The 19,860-nt window shown below is 38.8% G+C and overlaps 1 protein-coding gene across 3 annotated transcripts in view; it reads right to left on the bottom strand.

Annotated features, from left to right (window-relative positions):
- The window catches only part of E2F5 (E2F transcription factor 5), a 45,810-nt gene that overhangs the window by 1,071 nt on the left and 24,879 nt on the right, over nt 1-19,860 (bottom strand). The window contains exons 2-7 of one of the 3 annotated variants that reach the window (XM_023227766.2): nt 10,711-10,820; nt 9,705-9,866; nt 7,183-7,226; nt 5,910-5,974; nt 3,992-4,259; nt 1,228-1,275 (exon numbers count right to left, since the gene is read on the bottom strand). In XM_023227766.2, the coding sequence (XP_023083534.1) occupies nt 1,228-1,275; nt 3,992-4,259; nt 5,910-5,974; nt 7,183-7,226; nt 9,705-9,866; nt 10,711-10,820 (697 nt within the window). The remainder of the gene's footprint in view (nt 1-1,227; nt 1,276-3,991; nt 4,260-5,909; nt 5,975-7,182; nt 7,227-9,704; nt 9,867-10,710; nt 10,821-19,860) is intronic. The other 2 variants (XM_023227767.2, XM_023227768.2) reach the window with 2 other exon arrangements.

Raw genomic sequence — 19,860 nt, 5'->3', positions numbered from 1 at the left:
CCTGAGTAGCTGAGACCACAGGCGCCCGCCAACACGCCCGGCTAAGTTTTTGTATTTTTTAATAGAGATGGGGTTTCACCGTGTTAGCCAGGATGGTCTTGATCTCCTGACCTCGTGATTTGCCCGCCTCGGCCTCCCAAAGTGCTGCGATTACAGGCGTGAGCCACCGTGCCCGGCCTAGAAGTTAAATTTTTTATTGGTTGAACTTACCACTAAGATAATATGACTAAAAGGCACTAATGAGGTCAGGTGCAGTGGCTTATGCCTATAATCCCAACACTTTGGGAGGCTGAGGCAGGTGGATCACTTGAGGCCAGGAGTTCGAAATCAGCCTGGCCAACAAACATGGTGAAACCCCTTCTCCACTAAAAATATAAAAAGTAGCCAGGTGTGGTGGCAGGCGCCTGTCATCCCAGCTACTCAGGAGGCTGAAACAAGAGAATCACTTGAACTCAGGAGGTGGAGGTTGCAGTGAGCTGAGATCGTGCCACCGCACTCCAGCCTGGGTGACTGAGGGAGACTTCGTCTAAAACAAAAAACACACAACAAAACACTAATGAAAGTGCTTTGTTTGCCACTTTGCAAACAGAAGAATGAACTGGGCTTACAAAGTCTGCTGATGTTCTCTGCTTCTACATATATGTTTAGTACATCTCTAGTTACCATAACATTTGCTAACTTAACTGCTACCACTTCGTAGGTTTCTACTATATTGTTAGGAACTAGGACTCAGATCCAAGAACTTACAGGAGAGAAATTATTAAAGTAATTAGCATATTGTAGCTAACTGATATTTAATAATTTTTCAGGTTAGATGACAACGTCGTTAGTGTTAATACTAATTCAGTGACTTCATATTGGCAGCTTGAAATTGGCCAGGGTAGGGGTATTTACAAAAGCAAGTGTTCAGATCATTTGCTGATTTAGACAAGTTATTTTACTCTTCTTGGGCCAAATCCTTCAGGAGTGGAAAGGGCTAACAGTTTATTTTCAATGAAGGTGAGAAGTATCCCCATATGGATTCCTTTCCCTCAAAATGCAAGTAAAGAAAAATAAATTCTGAAGGATGCCTATTACTTACTGTAAGTATTAAGGGAGAACTTTCATGAATCTTCATAGAAAAGCAGTTAGCAAATATATGTTCATTTCTTTTAAATCATGTTTCACTTATAAATTCCACAAAAGCATTACTGATATATGAGTTAGTAAAATTTTTAACCTACTTACCATCAGAAGACATTAACTCATCAATGATATCTCCACTAATAGATCCTGCTGGAAACAGTATCAAAGTTTTGTTACATTTCTGTTAACAGTAAAAGATACTTATATTTAAACAAAAGTAGTCACAGCAGCAGCTTGACTGACATGCACATTTATTTAAAGTACTAGTACTTTGTGGACAAGTTGTTTTCATGAGCACCTACTCTGTGCCTGGCATTACTTTTAAATTCCCGAACTCAAGACGAAGACCAGAAGACTCATTATCTGCCAGGCGTGGTGGCTCATGCTTGTAATTCTAGCACTTTGGGAGGCTGAGTGAGGCGGATGGATCGCTTGAGCTCAGGAGTTCCAGACCAGCCTGGGCAACATGGCGAAACCTGTCTTTACAAAAAATATTTTAAAATTAGCCAAGCGTTGGTAGCACATGCCTATAGTCCCAACTACTTGGGGGACTGTGGTGGGAAGATCACTTGAGCCCAGGAGGTTGAGGCTGCAGTGAGCTGAGATCGTGCCACTGCACTCCAGCCTGGCTGACAAAGTGAAACCCTGTCAAAAAAAAAAAAAAAAAAAAAAAAACTCATCATCGTTCTACCAAAACTGACTCAGTTTTACAGTCAGTAGTTTCCTAATTCTCCCAATTATTCAACCTTAAAACTTCAACATCACTTTCCATTCCTCCTGTTAACTTTATCTCCAGATCTCACCCATCAAATGTTATTTTGCCTACAGTGTTTGTCAAATCTGTTCGTTATGTCTCTTCCTGATCTCACTGTAATCACTATTTCAGCCTTTATATTTATTTATTTATTCTGAGGGTCTCGCTCTATCACTCAGGCTGGAGTACATTAAGTGCTATCATGGTTCACTGCAGCCTTGACCTCCCAGGCTTGCAGTCCTCCCACCTTGGCCTCCCTCCCCAGTAGCTGGACCACAGGCACATGTCATGATGCCTAGCTAATTCATTTTTTTTTTTTTTTTTAGAGATAGGGTCTCACTGTATTGCTCAGGTTGGTCTCAAATTCTGGGGCTCAAGCAGTGTACCTGCCTTGACCACCCAAAGTGTTGGGATTACAGGCATGAGCCCCACCACACTTGGCTCTTGTTTTAGCCCTAATGTTCTCAGGTGTATAACTGCAAACATCTACAGTTTCCATCGCCTCTGAATTCTGATTCCCAGGGCCAAAAGCATCTTTCCTAATCATATTCTGTGTGTACCATTAGAGGTAATTATGCTATTTCCTTGGTCACACATCTTCACTGGCTTATTGGATAAATGTCCTAACTACTCTGAAATTCAAGGCCTGCTCTAATTTGGCCCAAAATTACTTTCCTTAGTTAGGATTTCCAAATATGAAACCATAAAAACGGAATACTCACTTTTTAAAAATACTTTGTTGAAGCCATTGTGTTAATTGTGCCTAAGCTAACCCACGTAAAACCCATGTAAAGCTTGCCTGCTCTATATCCTAGATTGTACGCTTTTTAAGGACTACATTTTCTTTTTTTTTTTTTTTAAGACGGAGTCTTACTCTGTCACCCAGACTGGAGTACAGTGGCACGATCTTGGCTCACTGCAACCTCCAATTCCTGGGTTAAAGCATTTCTCCTGCCTCAGCTTTCCAAGTAGCTGGGACTACAGGTGTGCACCACCATGCCCAGCTAATTTTTGTATTTTTTAGTAGAGACAGGGCTTCACTATATGTTGGCCAGGCTGGTCTCAAATCCCTGACCTCAGGTAATCTGCCTGCCTTGGCTTCCTTAAGTGCTGGGATTATAGGTGTGAGCCACTGCGCCCAGCCAAGACTACATTTTCTATTGTGCATCCTAATGGCCTATAGTATAGACATATTTATAGGGGAAGGAAAGGAATAGATGTGGGCAAAAAGAAGCTAAAAACCATTCCATGTCCAGTTATATCTTGTTAGTGTCACTTTTAACCTGTGAACTCCCATTTTAGCAATGAGACACATCCTAGAGGTAAAATAAACAATTTGGATTATATACAATATAGTTGTAAATTATCTGCAAGATGATATCTATATTGGCACCATTCATTCATTGATTCCCTAGTCACTGAGAAACTGCCTACCATGCTCCCTTTATTTGGAATCAGTAAGGTACTGCTAAATTAAGAGTTGCACTCTCTACTCCTGATACCCAGTGTGAATTGTTTTAGCTTTTTACAATTTCATAGATGAAACAACTGAGGAAAGTAAGATTTCCTACATAACTGGAGTTGAGACCATTTATCAATTCTATAAAACTAAGCTTCCCAAATAAAAAGTATAACAAAGAATATGGAGAAACAGGAGGCATAAGTCACACTATGGTTTATACTAGTTTTTCTTAAAGGTAGTTGGAACATATTTCACTAATGTATCCTAGACTTAGTAAGAGATAAAAGAACCTTACCAAGTAAACTTCAGGTAAAAGCTGACATCTATATATGCCACAAATGGAAAATTCCACACCTGACCTTGTGATAGGTTGCAGTCAAGCCACAGTCAATACTTTGTTTCATCCACAAAGTAAAACTATTGTATAAAATTATTTTCAGGCTATGTGAATAAGGTGTGTATGAAACAAATGAATACTGTGTTTAGACTTGGGTCCTATCCCCAAGATATCTTATTATGTATATGCAAATATTCCAAACTGTTGAAAGTGCTTGGGACATTTCTGGTCGCAAGCACTTTGGATAAGAGATACCCAACCTGTTTTTGTATTTCTTCCTCTCTAACTTACAAAAGAAAGGCTCTGAACCCACCTGAAGATATTTCTGTAGCTGATGTCTGCTGCAGAGTCTGGCTTCTTTCAGAGACATGTTGCTCAGGCAGATTTTCAGTTGCCATGCTGGATTTCTGTGGAGTCACTGGAGTGAAGGACTGCGAGGAAGGCTGTGTGAGGTCATCAGGTGGGGGAACAGGAAAAACCACGGGCTTAGATGAACTCGACTCTTTATTTATAAGCAGCACATGGATAGGTCCTGAATGACTCTTTAGATTGATCTGGTATTTCTTTTGTCCATTCTGACCCTTTGAAATTATTGGGTATAAACAAATGTATAATTATTGACATTTCTAGCTAACTTAAGACAGTAAAATAAGATAGGCAAAGCTATTAGGGACTTAAATTCACAGAACACAATAAAGTCATTAAGTCAAAACACAAAAGTAGAGACCTAGAGTAGAATGTCTCTACTTTTGAGGTTTGAGGGCTCTAAACCACTAGTTTCTGAAAAGTAAGCTTTTCACAAATACTGATCATCAAAAAAACTGTTGTAGAATTCTGGCAACCATCTGTTGTTGCCATGTGTGACTACATAACATGTCAGGGCCCAGCAATGCTCCAGGCATTCTCCATATACAGGAACTTTATCCCCTGGAGTTGGCCACCACAGGTGTGATCATTTCAACATGCTTCACAGATCAAACTCTTTTTTTTTTCCCATCTGCAAGCACAAGGACGACTAATTTCTCCTACAAAGAAATAAATATAACATTCTTCCAGCTGAAAAAAGTAATATGTATCCTGAGGCTTCAGATTCCAGTAATACAAATGCCTAAATGTAAACTTTTTGAATAAGGGGGTCGGGGAAGGAGGCAGAGAATATAGTAATCTTTTTCTACTCCCTTTTTTGGTTATTGCTTTCAAATTAGTTTGTTTTTAAAAATCTAAATCTGAAAACAAAAATCATGAAACTCATTTATAGAGTCAATAAATGTCTTTGACTTAATAAGCCAGACAATGTTTTGTAAAAGACCTAATTGAAAGGAATTGATTGTTGATCCTTACATTGAACTTTTTCCTCAGTGGCAATTTTTATATCAGTTGTAGATGTGGTGGTGGTGTTTTGAGACAGAGTTTCGCTGTTGTTGCCCAGGCTGGAGTGCAATGGTACAATTTCGGCTCACTGCCACCGCTGCCTCCCAGGTTGACGCAATTCTCCTGCCTCAGCCTCCCAAGTAGCTGAGATTACAGGCATGCACCACCACGCCCGGCTACTTTTGTATTTTTAGTAGAGATGGGGTGTCACCATGTTGGTCAGGCTGGTCTTAAACTCCTGACGTCAAGTGATCTACCTGCCTCAGCCTCCCAAAGTGCTGGGATTACAGGCATGAGCCACTGCGCCCGGCCCAATGTGGTCATTTTAACTGATTTTTATAGATTATTAGCCATATCATTAGTCATTTCTTGACATCTTCTAACTTAAAAAATTCAAATTTAAAATAATTTAATCAAAATGTTAAATCATTTGGTTACTTGGGGATAGATACCTTAGGGATAGGACAAGTCTAAACACAATATTCATTTGTTTCATACACACCTTATTCACATAGCCTGAAGATAATTTTATACAATAGTTTTACTTTTTGTATGAAACAAAAATCACTTGTTAAAGCATTTTGATTACTTTTTAAAAATTGACTTTGAGCTAAATGATATCAATAAATGACTAAGGATATAGTCAATAATCTTTAAAATCATTCATAATTGATTTAGTTCTGTAATTTTACCAAGTTATTAAAGACATACAAATTCAGGTATCAATACTTGCAGATAAAAACTTGAGTAACTCAAAAGTGTTTACACAATTAGCTCACATTCAGCTAAAGAAAATGCATTTATCCTTCTTGAGACAGTAGATCCATTTTTCCCACTTATATAAAAGTTATCCTACATACCATTTCTGGAATGGGTACCTCCAGTTGTGTACCAGAAGGTGCCTGAATGGCCAAAAGTGTATCACCTGATCAAAAAAATAAATATAAAAAGTTACATAAAATACTGTTGATCATGGAATACAACGGCAAGAATGTGGGCTCTGGAATCAGAATGTTTGGTTCATCCCAAACTAGGTGACCTTGAGCTTTGTTTTTCAATTCTATAAAATGGGGGACACACAACCTCCTGCATAGATGTATTTTGAGCATTAAATGAGATAATAGGTGTATAAGTATTATACATGGGTTAGGTATATGATTCTCATTAACAAATTCAGCTCAAGTTGATTTTGCTTTCACTAAGACTCCTGTAAAGTCTGAGATTCTTAAAACCATTTAGCCTCAATTAAATAACACTGTTCATTGGATTGAGGATACTGGATATTAGGTATGAGACAGTGAAATGTTGAGCTTAAATGAATTTATTATTTTTGAAGCCAAATTCTATAACAAATCTCTGTTGAGTTGCAGATTAACAGAACTCTCAGCAAACTTCCTTTAAAAACTCAGGAAATACAGTGGTAAAATAGAACAATAGGCCCATATATATTTCCAACGTAGTCTTACATAGAAAGTCAGATTCTGCTTGATGAGGTACTTGGCTTTTTTAAATAGGTGGATAATAACACAAATTTAAATATGCACAATTTCATTTTACTTGTGCTGTAATTTTGGGAACACACACCCCCATTTTAGTTATATTAATAACTATAATTACTAAAATGATATTGTTATTTTTAAGGAGAAAACACAGGGGCAGCAAATTGCATAGTAATAGGTTTCCTGGTTATGAGATGGATTCACCTAATTCTTTCCTCATGGTTTCTTTGGGTTTCATTTGTGACCAACATACTTACTGCATATAGTTTCATAAACAGTGCTGATGAGAACCATGTTCTAGTTCAAGTCTGGTCACTAACTCTGTGACTGTGTGACAATGACAGTTGCTTAATCCCACTCTGGTTTAGCTTGCCCTCTGCCCCTGCCTCCTTCCCCTTCCACATACAGTTGATCCCTACCAGTGGAGCTAATGAAGTGAATGCTGTGAAAAGCAGCTGTTCTCATGAAAACAGAAACAAAAGCAGCCTATCAATACACAGCATGGTGGAGTGAGACACAATGTCCACAACTTCTGAAAATAATGACAGGATGAAGACACAGGGAATTCTGAATCACTCTCCACTAAATAGGTTGAGGAGAGGAAGAATGCAAGGAAAAGTCTAATGGTACTTACCATTAAAGCAATTACAGATGTCTTCATGAGTTACATAGGAAAATGTACTGTCGTAGGAGTTAAGGAACAACATTTATATCAAGCCCTAGGCATTTAAATTAAGGTAATACATCTGAAGGTCAAAATAACTAAATGACCATATGCACAGAGGGACTGCCACACATGGACAGACAAAAGAAATCTAGTCTAGCAAGGTAAAGACAATCACAATCAAAGGAGTTCCCATCCTTTGCTCTTAGAAGAAGCCATTCTGATTGTGACATTTGAGGACCCTTAGGAGAGAGATAGAAAGCAGTGCACATTCTTCATGGAGGCAAGGGCTTCTGGGGGAAAGGAATGATGGGGAAAAGGTCATCAGCAACCATATCAGCTTCCACATCAGGAATTTTCTGTGTTTGTTTTTGTTCTTGTATTAAATGGTCAGGTACGGCCACAAGAGGACACAGAGGAAAGGAAAGGCTCAGAAAAGCCAAGTATTATACTCAGGTCCTAGTGATGGGAGGCAAGGCAGGCTACTCAGGGCCACGTGGTTAAGACACCAGGGTGGTTGGGAGGCAGAAGACAGGAGCGGGAGGAAAGCATTAGCCCAGAGCTTTTATTGGGGTTTCCTTGGGAAAAGAAATGCAGGGTGGCCAGTCATGGTGGCTCACACCACCCAGGACTTTGGGAGGCAGAGGCGGGTGGATCACTTGAGGTCAGGAGTTCAAGACCAGCCTGACCATATGCACAGAGGGACTGCCACACATCGACAGATGAAAAAAGAAGGCAAGTCTATAAATGGTGAAACCCGTCTCTACTAAAATACAAAACTTAGCAGGCCATGGTGGCAAGCACCTGTAATCACAGCTACTCCAGAGGCTGAGGCAGGAGAACTGCTTAAACCCAGGGGGCGAAGGTTGCAGTGAGCCGAGATCGCGTCACTACACTGCAGCCTGGGCGATAGCGCAGGCCTCCATTTCGAGGGAAAAAAAAAAAAAAAAAATGCGGGGCGGGGAGGACATTTCGATTAGCTAGTTTGGATAATTTTGTTTTGTTTTGAGATGGAGTTTGCTCTGTTGCCCAAGCTGAACTGCAGTAGTATGATCTTGGCTCACTGCAGCCTCTGCCTCCTGGGTTCAAGCAGTTCTCCTATGGCCTCCCTGGTAGTTGGGATTACAGGTGCACGTTGCCATGCCCAGCTAATTTTTGTACTTTTAGTAGGGACGGGGTTTCACCCTGTTGACCAGACTGGTCTCAAACTCCTGACCTCAGGTGATCCCCCAACCTTGGCTTCCCAAAGTGCTGGGATTACAGGCGTGAGCCACTGCACTGGGCCTAGTTTGGATAATTTTGGTGGGCTGTGAGCTATGCAGGTAGTCCCTAGTTGTCTGGTACCTGGCCCTGGGATGATTAAGGCAGAGGAATATTGCCACCTGGGTGTATGGGCTGGAGAGAGGAGGTCTGGACCTGGACTGGTTAGTTTATATCAAAGGGATGCTTCTGGCTGAGCCCTTGCTATTTCTAAGAAGTGGCTAGTCCCAGGATGGGCAGTCTTTCCTCAGCCAGAAAGGTTTATTGAGACGTCAAAATACCGTAATATACAGAAAATTTTATATGTATCACACATAATCATGGTTGGTGCATTGGGAATGGCCAACATCTTGTAAAGCAGGGCAGCAAAGTCCAAGATAAAATAGATCAATGACTTTTGAATTTCAGAGCTCCACAGAACACAGCTTGAAAACTCCCATTGTTCTCCAACTGTTAAGGGGCTCTGATCCATAGAAAGGAAATAACAAATGAGATCATGGACTTGTTCACCAAATACATGAAAACGTGAAAAGTAAATTACATTGTATACGTTAGTCAAAATTTCATGAGGTGCTACAAGGTAAAATGTGGTTAGTTTCCTAATGAGTACAGGTAAGTTTATAAATTAAGAGAATCACAGATATCTAAGAGAAGACAGTGGTTTGTAAGAAACACATGGATAGATCAATAATGTTTTCCCCCAATATATGATAGGCACACACGACTTAGACCCCTGTTCTCCAGCAGGAACTATTTTGGGGTTTGTATTAGGTAGAAAGTATCAAGGATTGATTGTGGGCACATGATATCTCATCTTTAAATGAAAAGTTTTCAAAACTTTGAGAGCTGCTGAATTTTATACTTCAGAACACTGAACATAATTATTTAAAAATACATATATACTTAACAATGGCTTCTAATATTCACAGATCTCCTAAGCACACTGGCTAGCATACCGCATTCTATCAATAGGTAGACCAAAAGTCGACTAATCTCTTTTTCTCCCTCGGTGCAGCACAGGAATAATGCTAATGGATCTGTACTATATAACTTAAAAATGTAACATTTTAAAAAATTAGTATATATTATAAGAATATCATAAAATTAAAATGTTATATTTACTTATAAAACTTAACTGTCTAAAAACAAAGTGAATGATCTTCAGACTGAAATAATTTATACATACATATTCCAAAGCTATATGTATATGCATAACTTATTTAAAAGGATATCTATTATTAATGGAATCGTCCATCACATTTTTGATGCTTTGCTGTAGCCACAACTTCTGCTGATCAAGTTCTCTTTCCTTCAGTTCTAGATCTTCAATTTCAGCTTTAAGATATCTTAATCTATCTATGACTTCTTTAGTATTACAGCCAGCACCTACACCTCTTAAAAACATATGAGAATTAATATCCTCAGTATCACATCTAGGTTAATATCACTTAATTTTTACTGTAATAAAACTGACTTATTTAGTAATATATTCAAGATAGAAGTCTTTACACTCTTAAAATCAAGCACTAAAAACATTAAAAATTTTAAACACCATACCTCTTGCTTAGAAAATTTATTGACAAGAACAACCAAATTATAAAAATTCTCAATCTTCCCTACAATGTTTTTTTGTCATCTGGAAGGCCAGACTGGTTGGTGACTGGGTGCCAAAAGAGTGTGCTCAGCAGTCACACCTAGCAATCTCAGGATGTGACTGAGGTGCTGGTAAAATAAATTACAACCTTTTAATGTTTTGTTGGAATTTTGGCTAAACAAAACAAAACAAAACAAAAACGATAGTCAAAGGGGACACATTAGAAGAACAGAAATTGTTTGTTACATTCAAACGTATAACCAGGCCACAATTAATGACAACATGCATTTCAATCAATTACTATTTACAAAGTACAAATTCCTATGAAAGTAATTCTTGCTCTCAAGGATGGGTAAAGACTTAGGAAGAGGTTAATACAAGATAGTATACAATGTGTGCCAAATGAGTAATACCTCGAGGAAGAAAGTAAGATTTGACAAGAGTGAAAATCCAGCATCCAAGAGAGCAAGGGAACACCCCAACACAGGAGTGACAAAGAGGTCCAGAGAGGTGTGTTCAGGGAAAGCTGAGGGGCCTAGCTGAACAGAAGGTTTGAAAGAGAGAAACATTGGGAAGGCCAAATTTTACAGAGCACTGAGAAGAAAAATAAACGTTTCAGAAGAGGGTGCTGGTTTGCAACTTACTTCCACTGGATACTGTTTTTTGACTTTTTTTCAATCAAGTCAATTCCCTCTAAGACATTGGTAATATCATAAATTCTCCTTTTTTGCCTCACAGCCAAAGTATCAGCAGCCTGTTTAGGAAAGACAACGAGAACAGTGAAATAAAGGGCAAGTCACATTTTACAGCCAAAAAGGGTTGATTATTAAGTCCACAGCAAGTCCAATCTCAAATTTGACCCAGTCAGTTGCTTGGGGACAATAGCTGAGCATGTTCAAAGCATCTCCCAACCATTGCAAATACCAAAGAAAGTATTCCATTTAAAAGCTAGCAGATGTTGGAACAGAAAAAGAAATTAAGGTCATGACACAAAGTCTGCAAAAATAAAAGAACACAATAAGAATACTTTGTGTCATCTTATGGACTAATCCTGAGGAACAGCTACTAATTGCCTATCCATGTCACCTCCTATCTTATTTCTCTGTTCATAAACAGTCTTATCTAAAGATGCATTACTTATTTTTTAAATTTTAAAGAATTACATCTCAGCAATTTATTTTGGTAATTAAGACACTTGGAAATTGTGAACTATACGTACACTCATAGTACCTTAAAGTCAATATCTACATTTTTAAACTCATAATGAAAACAGAGGAATGAATCATGCCATCCTAACATAAAGCCCATCAACAAGAAATCAGAATCAACAGCTCAAGATTGCACTAGCAGCTGTTATACAAAAACTTGGTAGTTGCATTCACATTAGATAAGATCAATGAAAACAATATATGCTATCATGTTATGAATTAAACAACACTGTATAATTCTTCTGATTAGTTCCAATTCACATTTTTGATGTTTGTTCCCAGAAGAACAAAGAGAACCTCAAAGAAGTTTTCAGAGTGGATTAGACAATAGCCTATTTTGAATGTGGAGCCACATTTTAAGATTCATGGTAGTTACAAGTATTTATATCTCTGCTGACAATTTTCAGCACATTATCTAAAATATCTAAATGAACAGGATTTAGTTTCACACAATTGGTTAACAGCTCTCTCAGAGAGCATCACTACTTTCTTGAATCTGTAAAAACCTAGCTCAGCACAGTGTTTGCAATCTGGACCTTCCTTCCCCCTGGAGCAGGTGCCACTGACAGCTATACTCACTGTACAGGCATTTGGGATCTAAAGAGAAATGTCAGTTCTCTTCAAACCCATTTTTTTGTGTGTGCCACCAAAACCCCCAGGTTACTACTGTCCCATCATTCAGGTCTTCCTCAGGAAGGGGATTCATGCCTCAGCGGACCAGGAGAGTAAGCAGGATGTGGCAGAAGAAGGAAAAACTGGAAAGTGGGGCTCTGTTCTCCAACTCTAACTTGGCACTGTCCCTTCTAGAGAACCAGAAAATTAGCAGGACTAGCCATGGTTTGTTTCATTGATACTTTCTTCACTTGTACTTAGCAATTCCCTTCTTGTTTTATCTACCTTCATAGAATTTTTACTCTCAACTTCAAGGCTGTTTTTATGAAGAACAATAGATGACTGCAAAATTAACGGTACAAATCTGAAGCTGAGGTTTCATTTCTCACTTTCCTCTCTCTAGAGAAGTAACTCAGAGAACTCCAAGCCATGGCTCTGTGTTATTGGTATCTATGTACTCACAAAAGCGTTCACAGCCATAGCAACAGCACACTGGTTTTGGTATCAGAACCTATTTGTATGAACCAGACCACAAGAGCTAGCCTAGGTCATTAGGCAAAGTGCCATGAGATTTAACTTTTAGTTTAAAGTTTTAAAAAGGTGTCTTGTTTATCATTTATATTTATTACTGCTTAACAATCACAACATTTAAGCCCATTTTCTAAAACTAAACATTATTTCTCAAATACTTTACTATTTAAGTATGTAAACATATAAATGACTAACATGTACAGACCATATGTAAAAGAATCTCCAGGAGGCTTTTATTTTAGAAAGTCCCATAATTTTTTTTTTTTTTTGAGACAGTCTCCCTCTCTTGCCCAGGCTGAAGTGCAGTGGTATGATCTTGGCTCACTGCAACCTCCACCACCCGGGTTCAAGTGATTCTCCTGCCTCAGCCTCCCAAATAGCTGGGACTACAGGTGTGCACCACCACGCCTGGTTTATTTTTGTATTTTTAGTACAGATGGGATTTCACCATGTTGGCCAGGCTGGTCTCGAGCTCCTGACCCCAGATGATCCACTGGCCTCGAACTCCGAAAGTATTGGGATTGCAGGCGTGAGCCATGGTGCCCAGCCAGTCCCATCACTCTTAAGAAATTCTGAAGCTAAACACACTGAGATCCAATCCCAGGGCTGCCACTTCCTATCTTCAGCTGGCCTCGTCCTATGCTCACTAAGCCTCATTTCCTTTTTCATAAAATGGTATAACACATACTGAAAGGAGTATTGTGGGAGTTAAACTGGATAATCTTAGCACAGGGTCTACTGCATAGTGATTAGTTAAATATTGGCTGGTCAGCCTCATCATCAAATATAGGTTGAAACGGATTGTGGGTTAGATTGGTTAAAGTTTGTGTGTATACAGACCTACCTTGTTTTATATAGTGTTTGAAAAAGTTGTGTGTGAATTCTTTAAAAACTAATTTGGGGCTTTAATACCTAACAGAATCATACCACGAATCTCCACCACCACCACCATCACCACTACCTTCCTCCATTCATTTAACACCAAAATGTTCCAGGCTTGGTTCTGGGTCTTAAAGATATAGTTGTGACAGAACAAAGTCCCTGCCCTCAAAGAAGGGAGGGAAGTTAATAATATACAAATAATTATGTTTGGAGAGAATGCAGGCAAGAGGAAGGTGCTATATCAAATAGGATTTTCAGGGAAAGAGCTCTCTGACAAGGTGACATTTGAACAATTGAATGGAGTAGGAGACCCCTGTGAATGTTTGGTGGCAGAACATTCTGGGCAGAGGAAGCAGCAAGCACAAAGGCTCTGAAGTGTGTGGGGTCCTTAGCTCCTTCAAGGAGAGGCAGGCAGGCCAGTGTGGCAGAATAATGAGAGGGAAAATGGAAAAAGGAGATAAAGACAGGAAAGGAGACCAACAAGAAGGCGATGGCAGTAATCCATGCAGGAGATGGTAGTGGCTTGAATGGAGGGGTAGCTATGAAGATGGTGAAAAATGTTAAGATTCTGGATATATTTTGAAGGTATGGCAAGCAGGAGGTCTCTAGAGAGGAATCAGAAATTACTTCAGTTTTTGATAAGAGCAATTACAGATAAGGTAAACTACAGAAGGAACCAGTTTGGGGCATTGGAAATAAAAAAACTGGCCTTGGACCTTCTGACATCCATGAGGAGAAATCAAGGAGACCACTGGATATGAGAGTGTGTAGCTTAGGGGAGAGAGCCAAGCTAGAAATATAAATTCAGTAGTCTTCAGCAAATAGACATTTTACACCACAAGAGGGAATACACTAGTTTGATATAGGAGGTGAGCATAGAAGGGAAGGTTAAGAACCAACTCTCGGGAAATGTAAGGTCTAGGAAATGAGGGAGCAACCTGCCACTGAAATCAGAAGAAAATCAGAAAGTGTGGGGTCTCGGTATCCAAGGAAAGAAAGTGTAAGAAAGTGTGACCATGTCAAGTACTTGGTCAGAGTACTTGATCAGAGCTGTTTTGGCAGAGAGGTGGGGCTGAAAGTCTTAATGGAGAAATTTCAAGAAAGAACAGAAAGAAAGCTAGAGTAGACAACTCTTGAAGAGTTCTGCTGCCAAGAGGAAAGGAGAAATGGGGCAATATTTTTAGGGAACTATGGGGTCTCCAGGGAGTTTTTTTTTTTTCCTTTTAAAGATGGGAGCTATTTCAACATGTGAGTATGCTGATAGGAATGATCTGGTAAAGGAGGAAGAGGAATCGTTAACAATGCAGAAGAGAGAAGGGATGACTGCTAGAGATGGCCATAAGTAGGCAAGGCAGGATGTGAATTCAATAAGTGAGGATTGGCCTTAGATAATAACAGGGTATATTAATAACCGAAGTCCAGCAGAGTACCTGGGTACAGATATAGGTACTATGTAGACCAGGTAGGGAGAAAGGTTAGACATTTCCTTTTGATTGATTTTTATTCTGTCATCAGCATTGGGATGGGGGAGAAAGGAAAGGAGCTATTAATGGTTGAGAGGAGAGGAGAAAGTGTGAAATACTCATATAAAAAAGCAAGACAATAGGTAGCATGGAAGGAATGTTGGACAGCACTACTGGCCCCTTTGTAGTTGGTGATCATGAATTTAAAGTGAGACCTATCAGCATTATTTTCCATTTTCCTCCAGCTTGGACAGCTGTCTGGGTGCAGACAAGGGGTAGGTGGAGAGCAAAGCAAGTCACCATTCCCATCCCATGCTTGCCACTGTAACTGTTGAATACGTATATGCATGTCTTAATCACATTTACTTTAAAAGGCTACATTTATACAGCCATAAAGGAAGCATCTAATTGTATCACATTAACTCAGTTCACAGAAAAGCAAACAAAAATATTCCTCTGAAAGAATTAGATCTCCCCTCCAAATATTAAATCCTGTTCTAAAAATATAACCAAAGGCGAACAAAGTAATGTCTATAGGTGGAATAAAATTAAAGCTTGCAATGCTTCTAAGAGGTGCTCAAGACGAACCAGGAAAGCTGAGACAGGTAGTCCATAAGTGCTAAAAACAGCTTTAATAATCATGAGGCCACATCCCTTCATTTGAACAAATGAGTCCACTAAGACTCAGTGTTAACTCTGGATAGGGAGAGACATTATATGTTAGCTTTATTTGAATTAGGGTTAGCTGAGGCTCATTGGCTCAGGGTTGTTCTTCTGATGGACCACGATGTTGTATTAAAAAGGCTAATATCAAAACAATAATAGGAAACACCCTGTCTTTCAGGTTCTCCACCGCAAAGCAGGTACTTTATTTGCTGTCTTCCAAAATCATAAGAGTCAATACATGTACACTCAATAGTTTAGCTATTGTGATTCAGAAACTAACACTACAATGAAGCAGGCCAGACTCCCAAAATAGAAAATATACAACAGAAGTACTATATAAAACCAGTCAGTTCCACTTGAAAATAAGATGAGAAAGACCCCAAGTGATGCTCCAAAACTGCCTGTAGAGTATTTTAATGAGAATTAAAATAAAAACTGAAAGAACTTGCTTTCAACTCAGCCACATGGTACTTTATGTCGATCTATTCCATGATGAGGTTTGGACTAATTATTACCTAATTTTAAACACTGTTAAAAATAATTTATATCTTTAGATGTTAATGCAGAATGTTTGATTTCAATCCACAATTAAGAGGAACCTTTTATAAGCCAGTAACAGGATAATTGTGTAACAGAATCTTACAGAGACATAATCTAATTTAATGCTCATGGCAGCTTTGGTGTTCTCCCTGTTATATTGGAAACAGATTCACAAAGCTAATGAATGATCAAGGTGGAATTTAGCATTAACTGCGTATTCATAAATACATTTTTGGTAAAACATTTTCAAATGGACCTATATAATTTCAAATGACTTTAAATAAATTTGGTGCACAGGCAAAAGTTTCCAAGTTATATAACTGCAATGAAGAAGCAATTCAAATAACAATTGTCTACAGGAAGTTTCATATAAAGTGTATTAAATGGCCTGAAAAAACAGAAAGATCTTAATTTCTACTTATTGAAAAATAATAAACAGTAACAAAAAATTGCATACATGTCTAAAGCTCTGGGACTGTGACCAACACCTTACAGAATGAGGTTTAAAAAATGAAATAGTACCTAAAGTAGACAAAATGTTATAAGAGATAGAAAAATGAGAGATTACTTAAGGTGGGAGCAAACAGGAAATAGTTCCTGGAGGAGGCCACTATGTGTTTTCAATGGGTCTGTAGGGGCTACCAAATCAATAAGGAAATTAAATATAAAAGAATAAATAACTTTAAAGACGCAAAGCGCTCCCTCCAGAAGCTGCATGTTTCAATTCCCAGTCTCTACCCTACCATAAGGAAATCTCTCCTTAAAAAATCTTCAGGGGTCGTCTTGTCACTCCAAACTAACTGCTACTGTACTTGATATTTCTGAAATGCATAAGCTTTAAATATTTTTAAAAAATTTTTTAATAAACTTTGTATAAACTTTTAAAAAAGGAAATTCATTTCTATTGTCTTACCAATAGAAATCATTGAAAATGACGCAAATGAAAACAAGATATTTGATAAAGTGCCTATTTAACTAGGAAGATATTGCTGAACCTCAGAAATCTATAAATTATTCAGATCTAGAGATTGCTTGCCTACGTTTTCAATTGCATACTTTGAAAATTCTCTTGGCTGATGCAGTGGCTCATGCCTGTAATCCTAGCACTTTGGGAGGCTGAGATGTGAGTACTGCTTGAGCCCAGTAGTTCGAGACCAGCCTAGGTAATGGAGGAGCTCCCTGTCTCTACAAAAAAAAATTTTAAAAATTAGCCAGACCAGTTCGTACATGCCTGCGGTCCCAGCTATTTGGGAGGCTAAAGTCAGAGGATCACTGGAACCCAGGAGGTTGAGGCTGCAGTGAGCCATGACTGCACCACTGCACTCTAGCCTGGGTTGTAAGACCCTGTCTCAAAAAGGAAAAAAAAGAACAAACAAATAATAATTCTCTTAAGTATTAACTTCCTAAAATAGGAGAAAGATTAAGTGTGAATCTGCTATTCTACTACTGAGATTTGCACCTCCTTTTTTTTTTGTTGTTGTTGTTTTTGAGACAGAGTCTTGCTCTGTTGTTCAAGCTGGAGTGCAGTGGCACAATCTCGGCTCACTGCAACCTCCACCTCCTGGGTGCAAGCAATTCTCCTGCCTCAGCCTCCCAAATAGCTGGGACTACAGGCACATGCCACCATACCTGGCTAATTTTTGTATTTTTAGTACAGACGGGGTTTCACTATGTTGGCCAGGCTGGTCTCGAACTCCTGACCTCATGATCCACCCACCTTGGCCTCCCAAAGTGCTGGGATTACAGACATGAGCCACCATGCCCGGCCTCCATATTTAACCTCACCCTGTCAGCAATACAGCATAAAGCTTAGGAACATGGGCTCTGAGGTTGACCCCACTTATTAGCTGTGTGGCCCTGGGCAAGCTACTTAGCCTCAAATTCTTCATCTGTAAGGTAACTATGAAGATATTGTTGCTGTGAGGATTAAATGAGTATAATATTTGAAACAGAAGAGTGTCTGGCATGGCCGGGCATGGTATTAAATTCTACAAAAATTTTAAAAATTAAAAAAAAAAAAAACAAAAAAAAAAACAAAGAGGGTCAGGCACGGTGGCTCATGCCTGTAATCCCAGCACTTTGGGAGGCCGAGGTGGGTGGATCGCGAGGTCTGGAGTTGAAGACCAGCCAAGATGGTGAAACTCTGTCTCTACTAAAACTACAAAAATTAGCCAGGTGCGGTGGCAGGCGCCTGTAATCCCAGCTACTTGGGAGGCTGAGGCAGGAAAATTGCTTAAACCTGGGCAGCAGAGGTTGCAGTGAGCCGAGATCGCACCACTGCACTCCAGCCTGGGTGATAGAGATTCTATCTCAAAAAAAGAAAAAGAAAAACAAACAAACAAACAAAAAAAAAACAGGGATAAACCTAAGCTAATCAGAAAACTAAGTTATATACAAAAATCTCATTGCCTAAAGGATAACAAATGGTGTCACGAACCTAGACTTGTCATATTCAAGAAAAATGTACTAGACAGAATCTACTAGAATGCATATGGATTTTTAAATAATCTAAAAAATCCTGAAGAAATTATATTGAATATGAACTATGAGTTTACCCCAACTTTCATGTTAGCTGTCTTCATAACTGCCAATAGCCCATTCTCAAAACTGATTAAAACCCCCTAAATTACTGTGCACACACATACACAAACATTACATGCGTATACAGCAAAATGTCAAAAATTTCCTTCATGGGAACTTACGTTACATATTTAGAATTAATAAAAAAGATTTGACTATCTCAATAATTAAAACATATAAAAGAAAATATAAAAACCACAAAATAAAACATGGACAAAATACAGAACTCACAAAAACAAAAAAAAGTTAATATTCTTGAAAAAGTTTTCAGACTTTTAATGAGTTAATAAAGGAATAATAAAGGAATATACATTAAAACAATAAAAGTGTATCTATACGAAGGCTTATACATGAATTCATAGCAGTATTCATAACAGTCAAAACTATACATTTAGCAGAGTAAATGTATTCATAAGCAAAATGTGGTACCTCTGTAAAACAAAATACCACTCAGGGAGTGGAAGGAATGAACCAGTGGTACATGCTACAACGTGAATGAATCCCAAAAACATGCCAAGTGAAAGAAGCTAAGCACAGAGTACATATGGTACAATTTCACTGACATGAAACTCTAGAAAAGAGTATTCTAATTCACAGGAAAGAAAGCAGAGCAATGGTTGTTTGGGATTGAGGATGAAGTTGAGGACTGACTGGGAGGAGACAAAAGGGAACTGTTTGGGGTGATGGGAATGTTCCACATCTGGTTGAGGTGATGGTCATTCAGGTACAAGTATTTATCAAAACTCATTTAACTGTTCGCTTAAAATAGGAGCATTTAATTGATTGATTGAGATGGAGTCTCTCTCTCTGTTGCCCAGGCTGGAGTGCAGTGGCGTGATCTCCACTCACTGCAACCTTCGCCACCTGGGTCCAAGCAATTCTCCTGCCTAAGCCTCCCGAGTAGCTGGATTACAGGCACCTACCACCAGGCCCAGCTAATTTTTTAATTTTTAGTAGAGATGGGGTTTTACCATGTTGGCCAGGCTGGTCTCGAACTCCTGACTTCAAGTGATCTGCCCGCTCGGCCTCCCAAAGTGCTGGGATTACAGGCGTGAGCCGCTGCGCCCAGCCAGGAGCATTTTAATGTCTGTAAATTATATATATAAAGTTGACTGAAAAAAAGTACTATTCATTACTTTTCAAATTTGCAAAATATGAGAAAATTAGAATACCCAACATTTATTTCATGTATCCATCTACGTATCTGTCATTTATCCAACAAACACTTCAAGGTAGCATTTACTATGTGCCAGATGCTGTTTAAGTGCTTTAAAAGTAAAAACTCATTCTGATAACCTCTTTAATCATAACC

This window comes from Piliocolobus tephrosceles, chromosome 7 (genome assembly GCF_002776525.5).
Source record: "Piliocolobus tephrosceles isolate RC106 chromosome 7, ASM277652v3, whole genome shotgun sequence".
In the NCBI taxonomy this organism is placed as follows: Eukaryota; Metazoa; Chordata; class Mammalia; order Primates; family Cercopithecidae; genus Piliocolobus; species Piliocolobus tephrosceles.
This window is presented reverse-complemented; position numbering and strand designations above follow the sequence as displayed.